Genomic DNA, 10,521 nt, shown 5'->3' with positions numbered 1-10,521 from the left:
GGTTAAAAATTTGTTGACAATTAATTCTTCCTTTTTAAAACGCGAAACTACCAAAAGGTTTCAATGCGGTACCAAACATTGCCAATCAATCGCCAATCGATTAAAAAAAAAAAAAAACTACCACAGTCAAAGTGGGGGAGCTAAGAGAAGATCAAAAATTTGTTTTTTCGATTTTCTAAAGAAACGTGAAACCCCAAAAGTTTTTAATGCGGTACCAAACATTGCCAATCAATCGCCAATCGATTAAAAAAAAAAAAAAACTACCACAGTCAAAGTGGGGGGGCTAAAAGAGATCAAAAATTTGTTTTTGATTTCCTAGAAAAACGAGAAACTACCGAACGTTTTGAATACGGTACCAAATACTACCAATCAACCACCAAACGATTGGTAAAAAAAAATATATCAATAATCCACTTGGGGGGGCTAAATTTGTTTAGGTATATATAAACTGCAGTATTTTTGTATAACCAAATATTGTCGTTAGTGACAGCTCTATGTGCCCAAATTTTTAATTTTTTTTCGTTTTGGAAGTTAAAACCGATCTAGCCCTCTAGATTTTTGTGCGTACTTTAATTCTAGACTACATTTTTGCAATTCCGTAAAGCCAATTAAAAGTGGTTATGTTTTAACTAAATGTCGGTAATTACTGCCACTATAGGATCCCCTTAAGAATATGCTGTTGCAATAGTACAAAGTACAATCGATTTGAGAGTAATTATGTTTTAATGGAAAATGCAAGTTTAAAAACACAATTCAATCTTATTAGACTGAATAGGATTTTCTAATGGTTTTAATCGAGCTTTTTCAGCAGGGAAGTCTGACCTAGCCCCTGGATCTCGGAAACGTATTTTGTCTTGCTTGAACTGTTTTAAGATAATAATTCAATATATTTAAAAATGAAAGTAATGAAAAAAAGAAGTAAATTATGATACCATATAAACGAAATAACTGTTTTTTTTTAGTAATATTAGAAGAGGATAGTGTGCATGTATATTACAAAGTATTTTATTCTATTTTTAAATACATATTTTTTTATTACAGTCGTGTACAATTCATATCCTATTTAACGGAGTTATTAAAGAATAAAGAGTTATTAAATAATACATATGTATATACAATTTAAGTAACGTGTATGCGCACATACATACCACTTACAACGCTTTAAAAAAATTCAATTCTGAGTACTAAAGTACTTTTTTAAAATTACTTTCTGTTTTATCGGAATCTACAAATACATTCTTATAAAAATTAAATATCAGATATTTAATAAATATGCTATCAGAATGCTTTGTATTACGGCATTTTAAATCTTACATTTTCTAAATTACAATTATACAACAAAACACGTACATAAAATTAATCTTAATTTAATCTTATCTCTCTTTAAGAATCTCTTTTTTTCTTAATTAAGCGGGGAGCACAGACATTTGCATAACGCATAATGCGTAAGCATAAGAAAATTGATTGGTCTATATACATATGCATAAAGAAATAGACCAATTTTCCTATGCTTACACATTATGCGTTATGCAAAAGTCTGTGTTCCTTGCTTTAATTTCATATGCATATATACGAGCATTATACAAGAGTCGGTTCAAAAGTAATGCCTCGTAATATTTTCTCAGAAAATTTTATTCCTGGAACTTTGATGTTTACATGCGCGAGTTTAATCTTACATTTTTATGGTGCACATTTATTATTTTTCCACATAATCACCATCTCTTTCTATACACTTTTAAGCGGGGAGCACACACTTCGGCACAACACATAATGCGTAAGCATAAGAAAATTGATTGGTCCATACACATGTGCATAAGGAAATAGACCAATCAGTTTTCTTATGCTTACGCATTATGCGTTGTGCCGAAGTGTGTGCTCCCCGCTTAAAAGTGTATAGAAAGAGATGGTGATTATGTGGAAAAATAATAAATGTGCACCATAAAAATGTAAGATTAAACTCATGTAAACATCAAAGTTCCAGGAATAAAATTTTCTGAGAAAAAAATTAGGAGGTATTACTTTCGTACCGACCCTCGTATCATAATAACAAAAGAAATCATTTTTAACGAATTGTGAACAAAAAAATTAGTATGTTATTGAATTAAAGTCATAAGTGACATAAAATAAGTCACAATTTCTTTTAATGTCGGGTTTTGTGCGTGTTTAAGACAAAAATAATTTACTTTAATTTTTATATTTTTTGCAGCTTTAAATTTGATATACACACGTACGTAAATTTTAGAAATAAATTTTTAATATGTATATATTTATGCGAACATTTACACTGATATTTTATTTATAAGTTCTATATTACAAACTATGCTATAAAAATTTATTTACATTAGAAGAAGATATTGATAATGAGAGAATATCGATGAAAATTAATATGACTACGTTTACACGGCCAAATTTACGCCGAAGTTATAACATCGATGTTATTGTAAATCAGGTCGTGTAAACGTAGTCTACATCTCTTTTAATAAAAGATAAAACTGCAAAATTGTTTTAAAAAATCAAAATTTTTGTATTATTTAGTAATTATACAACTTTAAACAAATAATGTAAATTAGTTGGATGATAACATAACTTTTTAGTGAAAAGGAATCTCTTATATTTATATCAAATTGTTGGAACTTCTTTTAGTATTAGAAATAAACTATTGTTGGAATTCTCTCAGTATTAGAAATAAAAATTAATCGCGCAACATACATGCCAAAAAAAATATACACTCAACTTTGATGAGTAATATTATTGAATTCTAAACTCTATATTCACGCTGCACAAATTAATTTTGATCACAATATATAGTAGTACATGGAGTTACGCACTGATTTTTTTATACTAAACCTATATATTTCTTAATATAAGGAAAATTCACGATTTATAATACTATCATATATTTATAGTGTCAAAAATCACAACAAATATTTTTTCATAATCATTACATAGTTTAACTCATCTTCAAACTACTTGGCAACATTTAATTGTTCCAAGAGAGTTTCCCTTTCTCGAAGACATGCCCATGCTTTTTCATGATCCTTTCTTGTTAATGGCACTTTTCTCTGTTTTACCAAGGTCAATTTTTTGTAATGTTCTATCACCTCGTTATCAGCAACGCTAATTTTCCGTTTTAATGCTTGCCGCTTGCTCTCCTCCTGGGCTAGATTTAACAGTCTCTTCAGCTGCGTAACATTATGATTAGACAATGCAGAAAGTTCTTGTTGGCATCTTTTAATTTCTGCAAGAATTTCATCGTCCTCTTGATTCTTTTTTTGTGCATCGGGTTCCAAGATACCTTGCTCAACCAGTTCTTTATGCATTCGTAATTCCAAGCTCATGGAATTCTGGATAGTTAGATCTCTCAAGACAGGCGGATCTTCATCTCGGAATAATTTGTTCTCCATGTTATTATTTGCGATATATACATTCTCCTCTAGAAGTGCAGAAACCAGTCTCTGAGTAAGGGGTCCTGCGATGCTATTAGCTTTTTTATCACTTTTGGATATCAAGTGTGACATATCTGTACGATTCTTCTTCTTTTCTCTGTTTGGGTTGGCTGCATCTTCCTCTTGTAATAAATCGTTATGTGCCCACATTAAGCTGTAATGACGGCCTAAAGAAGGAATCTTCTTGAATTCGCTTATGTCCCCATGTGTAGCAATCAGTTCCTCCAATAATTTAATATCATCAGGCATGATGTCGGTGCAATAGGGATCCACTGACGCCCAAAACTTGTTCGGTGTATCATTTTTCGACAAAAGCAGCTTTGGTACATCAGACTTAGATCCTTCAATCCTTGAAATTTCATGTAAGTTTGGCACTATTTGACTGGCTGAACTTCCTACTGTCTTCTGCTTAAAAAGTTTTGTGTGCAAAGGCGACTGACTCTTGGTGTTGATTTCCTTTGGTTTGAATTTCTCTTCACGTATTTTCTTGTCAAGTAGAGACAGACTCTTACCGCTTTTCGATCTTCTGTCTCTGCGCTCTTCCGCCGAAAATAAACTAGCGATCTCATCATGAAGTGTGCGATGGCGTACAACAACCGCTGACAAAAGTGTCTCGAGTTCTAGTTGTAGTGTATCGAGATCCTCCATGCCAATGCCTTCCTCTGCCGTACGTTTTAAGATACTGGTGTATCTTGGCAGATTTCGACTGGTGTCAACCGTCTTTAGAAGAAACTGAGAAGTTGTTGGCTCTGGTACCTCCGAGCTCACATCAGAATTCGTCGTTGAAGATTGTGTGGTTTTCCCAGATTCACGTATTTTAACGACAGCTTTCTTAGAACTTTGCTTCCCTTTTCCAGACATATTTTTTAACGAATTGTGACAACCGACAGCAAGAAATATTATTGCTTCAAATAAAAGCTATTGCTTTTGTAATTGATTTCGAGTACCCTCAAATAAATAATCTCACGTTACATCTGTAATAATTATTGAACGTAATTATTTAACATTCGTGATAAATAGGCTTTGATAAATACTGCAAACTATCAAATTATGAATATCAATCTCTCATTTACTTCATCTTACTTTTTAGGTATAAAATATGGATATCGGATACTATTAAACGTGAATAATGGATAAGTTTACACAAATCTCGTCGTTTAGGTTATAGACACAAACTTTTATCTACATAGCAATAGAGTCCAGTAATAAAGAAGCGCATCCGGCGGCTTGCTTGCCGATTGGCTGACCGCGGCCACCAATCACAACCGAGAGTGATGGTCCCGCAGCATGTGCGAAGTAGGCTACAGTCAACGTGACGCTACAAATGCTTCGAAGCAGTTGATTGACCAATCAGAAAAAAGAATTTTACGAATTAACCAATCAAAAAATGCTTCGAAGCATTTGTAGCGTCACGTTGACCGTAGCCGTAATGCTGGGTCTACAATGCGAGTCGTGAGTCGTAGGAAATGGACCAATCACAATCGAATTTGAGGAGAATTTGAGGAGAAGCAATTAAGGTGATCCTAAAGCCGTGATCCTAGCCGGTTTTTTTCAGTTTTTTTCTTAGCACTAATCTTTTAATTGACTTTATAGAAATGCAAAATTCTTGTCTAGAATTAAAGTACGCATCAAAATCTAGGTCATGGTGGTCGAATTTATATCGAAAACGAAAAAAAATTAATATTTTTTGTTATACGTGACGACCACCACATATAAATCGACCACCATGACCTAGATTTTGATGCGTACTTTAATTCTAAACACGAATTTTGCATTTCTATAAAGCCAATTAAAAGATTAGTGCTAAGAAAAAAACTGAAAAAAACCGGCTAGGATCACGGCTTTAGGATCACCTTAATCAGAGAGAAACCTGAGAGCGGCCATCCGGCTTCGGGGGACGTCTAGAGTTCCTCTAGTAAGAGTTAGGACACCGTCCGCCATTAATGGGGAATTATGCGAACGATCGAGAGAGACAGCCTGAGACAGCCTCCCCACTCGTACTTTTCATGGGTCTTTGTCTCACTCCCACTTATAGCTTTGTCTCACTCCCACTAACGTCTTCCCCATTAATGGCAGAACCAATCAGGAGTCAGACCGGGGTGTCCTAACTCTTACTAGAGGAAATCTAGGGACGTCTGTCCTAATCTGTCCTCTGAGAAAGTGGACGTCAACTACGGCGTTACGCTCGGTAACGATCAGAGAGACCGACGTATATTTAGCAAATAAATTAAAAATTATTGAAAATTAACTAACCCAATCGTTTGGAAATCATTTGGAGATATTTGGAAAAAACTTTTCAGAGTTTGGAAAACCATACATTAATCACAATTAATTAAAATCGATTAAGCGTATAATTAGCAGAAAGTATTTAAAAAATATTTTTTTTTAATCCAATCGCTCCAGAATCATTTGGATAATGTGTCCCTATAATTTTTATTATTTGGAAAACAACTGTATTCTAATAAAAATTAATTAAAGGTCAATATTTCGTTTTAATGTCTGCACCATAGTGCAATAAAGTGCACATACTTCTCAGCTGACGACGAGTGGCAAGACTGGCAAGAAATCAGCAACCTAACCTACAGTTTGCTCATAAAATTCTCGTAAAATGTCTGCAATTAAAGTTACAACTAGAAGTGGAGCCAATATTCGCGAGTCTCGCATTATACGATGCCAGAGAAAAGAAAAAGGTATGATATTTTTTATCATTGAAATTACAACTTCAAGAATGCATAATGCTAATTACAAATTGTTATATTTCAGGTGTCCGAAAATTTCTACGTCGATATGAATTCAGAGGGATTGAAAAGAATGCTTGGACGACACATCGCTTATAGCGATGTAAGTACCTTAACTAGAAGGTGCGTTTTGAGCATCAATAAACCCAGTCCCGATTTGTTTCTTGTCGTACGGCTCGAGAAAGTATTGCAGGGCGATATATCAGAGTGTCCCGAACCATATTTACGCAAAGATAAAAATAAAGATAAGGTAATAAAATGTTAAAATAAAATACTGATGCATTCAAAATGGCAATTTCTCATATTATTGTCTTATTCATTTCCGCATAGGTCAGAGCTGCCGCAGCTGCTGCGTGCGAATGCCTGGGTCGTTATAGAATGCCTCTCGCGTGGACTGCAATTTATCTGTCTGGTGTAATCGGATGCGGTGGTGATACGGATAGCACTGCTGGATCTTTAGACAGAAAGTCGGGCGGTCTGGAACAGTGGCGAAAGAAAGTGGAACCGCCGACTCGACGTGGTTTGCTAGAAAGATGAGAGTTTGGATAAAAGACGTAGTTGGTCGCCGGACGATTTTGCCAATTGCCTCGATAGCTTTAGGTTTTTATAATGCTCCATTTTTCTATCAAAAGGCTTAACTAACATCTTGATGTTCTTATAGGCCCATTACTTTAACAGTCTCGAGCTTCTTCAAGCAGGAAAGCGAACAACTTCGCGATGAAGATTTTTATAAGTTTTTGGTTGAACTACAAAGACCTGGTTCCAACTTGAAACGATTAAAATGCTTACCAGGGATTTGAAATTGGATCTCAGTCCCAGACCCGAAGAACTACCGAGATGTCTTGATCCCGACCTTAGAAGATTAGTTCCATATCCGGATGAAAAGAATCGACCGGTTAAGGAGATAGTCTCGAGTTTACAGACGAAGTTGTTTCGCCCGATTTAACGTATCGTAATCTTCTATATCTTTATCCCAAGGTGCATATCGAATAAAATTGTACGATCATCCTTCTTGTATATTAGTATTTATATAATTTATATATAAATAAAATTTGTCATTTATATATAAATTTTATATACATATACATACATAATTGATTTCTATCGTCTCTAACTAACTGCGCAGTAATGTAATAGTACTATAATGTATTATTGTACCTTATCGTTTATAATAATAAATCAGTAAAGTCAGAGACACATACGTTGGTAATTGTCTTTCTCTTTTCTTTACCCTCTCGGGTACGATGGAGAGGGAACGTCTACGAAAACTGGATGTATAGTAATAAAGTCGACTGCGTCGATCCGGTACTAATCTTTTATTATTCCAATAATAATAATAATAATATATGTCGAAAAATGTGATCACTGAAACATACACATTATGCATCTCCCGCCGGCCTCGCAGGTTCAAAAAATTGTACTAAATACCAATTGCATATACACGCACACACGCGCGCGCGCGCGTACACACACACACACACACACACACTCTCTCTCTCTCTCTCTCTCTCATACTCGAGTCTCCTTGTAAAAGTTAAAAATCTTAGCAGTGCTCGACGAAGGCCCACGCTCGCCGATTGCATTTTTTCCTCCTTTTTTTTCTTCTCCCTTTTCCTCTCATCACACTATTCATTTACATTGCTATTATTCGTATTGCGAGTGATTGCGAGCGGCCTATCATGTAATCTTTTTTTTACTCAGTTAACAGGATTAATTCGAATTAGATTGACGCTGTTAGTATATTTGGCCTGTTCTTTTTAATTGAATTAACTTCTTATACAGTTCATCTTTTCTCTTTTTTTCTCTAACGTGAAAAGAAAAAGAGAAAAGATGAACCGTGCAAAGAAGTTCACCTAAAAAGAACAAGCCTATTATTTTTTTTCCATTACGCGAGGAAATAAATAAATGGTAGAGTCGCCGATATCGGAGATGTTTTTACCCCTTTCGATAATGAACACGCAAGAAACCCCGCGATCGCGAGTCCCCGGAATGTAATCCGGAGCGCCTTGAGAACCCACTTACGTATATATCTGTATGATGTATGCATATATATCTACGTTTGTGTATCTTATAATTAATTAGTAGTAATTATGCATATGATGCTAACATAGGTTCGTCGCGTTCCGACCGATAAATAGTCAACAGAGCGCGACTCGCGTTTCCTTGTTCCTCGTTCCCTAAGCGTTGAACGCTTAAATACGTATCCTCGACCGATCGAGAACAAGCGGCGCCTTGTCGTATGTACAAGCTCAACGAAACAATAACGATGATTTTCTTTCTTTTTTTTTTACAAAATAATCGCGACGATTGGAGCCGGTGTGTTTACTTCGCAACAGCGCGAGACGAATCCAAATTAAAGAGGCAAGGGTAAAAATTAAAAATTAGTTTTAGCGCGAATTACAGACGATATTTTTACTCTCCTTCCGAGACACACGCCGTCACACAATAAAATACAATTACGTAGATCACGTAAGTCTGCGTCTAACATTTTTTTTTCTTAATCGAACACGGAATTTCGCAGGTCGCGTCTGTCCCGCAGATCCTCCTGATCTCCGTAAATCCGACGCCTGATTTCGTAATTTTTACAAGAGGGACAAGAGTTTCTACTCTAAAATTGTATATAAATGTCTTCGACACGATGCTGCAAAATGTAAACGTGATATTCGATGAATGACATTATCATACATTTATGAGAGAAACAAGTATGTATTACGCTCGTGTTATGCTCGTTAATGGGAAATACAAAATTCTTCAGTTGCCTGCTCCAAGAATTGGTTTCCTTTCCTTCCTTTCCCTTTTTCTTCTTGCTTCTTTCTTTTTTAAATATCGATATAGCATAAACTGTATTCGCATCTCGCACGACCATGTCCTACATATATACAATAGCGCAGTTATTAGCTTCTCGCATGCCGAAGTCGGCGCGAAACACTCACTACGATCTCGTGCTCCTCGCGAGATTAATCGCCGCACTCCGTGCACGCCCGTTAACAAATTTTAACGATCTTTCTTTTTTTTGCCTGAACAAATTCGTTTGCTAATTTCCTACTTCGGTCAGAATAAATTTCTACCTAAACAAAATAAAACTCATAAACCTCCCATTCTCGTTTAAAAGTTACCCGCAATTTGCGAGGTTCTTTCTCTTGATCATCATCCTTATGGATTATCACGTCAGAGTGCCTTGCACGAACTGGCACGTAGAGACGAACGAGCGCTAGCGATGTGGATAGCATTTTGTCGGTGGTAAAATACGCACGTACGATTGACCCGAGATAAGCTCGAATCCGCGTACGGTATTTAAGTTAACACCTCTTTAGATATACCAATCGCAATCGTGATTTAATACGCATGCGTTGTATTATCATCCTATAGAAAATATGTTCCCACACTCTCACATTTATACCACGTAAGTGTAAAAAAATTTTTTCGTACAGTTTACACTGTTCTTTTTTTTCTTTTTTTCATCATTCCTCTTTTGTCTTACTTTAAGTCTCCTGGCTTCTCGTTAGAACGTAAAATTCACTAGATACATCGTCAGCGGGAGATGTACTCCACTCGTGGGCCGATACGCGTTGACGGTGACGATGATAACGATGACCCACGGGGTTAAAACACGTAATCAGGACCCGCCATGTCTATTGCCCATCGGAATTTATCCCTCTGAGTCTTGTTGTAAATCTTTTCGACTGGGATATTGTGCTTCTTACACCTGGTGAAGCATAGAAATTTAATACAGACATGGAAGATAGAAATAATGCATGAAGTATTAATATTTAAATTAAAAAAAAGTATTTAATATAGTATAGTCTCGGTATTAACAAAAAGCACAGATATGAAAAAAAATTTAATTAAAATATATAAGAAAGATAAATTGTGTAAATATGAAATAAAAAGGTAAAACTAAAGAATGTAAAATAATAAAATTAATATTAAAATTATAAGAAATTAGATAAAAATACACAATTTATTTACCATGCAACAGAAATTCTAGGATCGAGATAGTTCAACTTGGAGGTACTCAGTGCGATCTCTTTGTTCTCTTCTCGGTCGGTCGCCTGGACCTCCAGCTTTGTCAACTGATCCTTCAATCTTTCTAATTGTTTCTTCTTCTTTTCATATGTTCTGTAAATGCATAGATGCAATCAATTCATGCACACAAGCTGCACGATATAAAAACATGAGATATATACAAAGCCACACTTTTTCCTAGCTTTCTTTCTTTCTTGTGTTAAAAAAAAAAAAGAATTTGTAAATAAGTTTGTCAAGTGTGTGTCACAGAACAGTCTCTACATTTAAGCAAAATATTATTTAAATTAAAATTATATCTAGAGTCTTTGTGT

The 10,521-nt window shown here is 35.1% G+C and overlaps 1 protein-coding gene and 1 long non-coding RNA gene across 2 annotated transcripts; one reads left to right on the top strand and one right to left on the bottom strand.

Moving 5' to 3' along the window:
- Nucleotides 1-2,232: 2,232 nt before the first annotated feature.
- Nucleotides 2,233-4,661, bottom strand: Ada3 (transcriptional adaptor 3). Its single transcript, XM_071777204.1, has 2 exons — nt 4,530-4,661; nt 2,233-4,420 (listed from the first exon to the last, which is right to left on the bottom strand). The coding sequence occupies exon 2, from the start codon at nt 4,305-4,307 to the stop codon at nt 2,967-2,969; it is 1,341 nt and encodes a 446-aa protein (XP_071633305.1). The 5' UTR covers nt 4,308-4,420; nt 4,530-4,661; the 3' UTR covers nt 2,233-2,966.
- Nucleotides 4,662-5,977: 1,316 nt separating this feature from the next.
- On the top strand, nt 5,978-7,385 carry LOC139812411 (uncharacterized). Its single transcript, XR_011731866.1, has 3 exons — nt 5,978-6,136; nt 6,210-6,434; nt 6,515-7,385. It is a non-coding gene; the product is annotated as an uncharacterized lncRNA (long non-coding RNA).
- Nucleotides 7,386-10,521: the final 3,136 nt, after the last annotated feature.

The sequence above is a fragment of the Temnothorax longispinosus genome, chromosome 4 (genome assembly GCF_030848805.1).
Source record: "Temnothorax longispinosus isolate EJ_2023e chromosome 4, Tlon_JGU_v1, whole genome shotgun sequence".
NCBI lineage: Eukaryota > Metazoa > Arthropoda > Insecta > Hymenoptera > Formicidae > Temnothorax > Temnothorax longispinosus.
The sequence above is the reverse complement of the archived record's forward strand: the minus strand, read 5'-3'. Positions and strand labels throughout refer to the sequence as shown.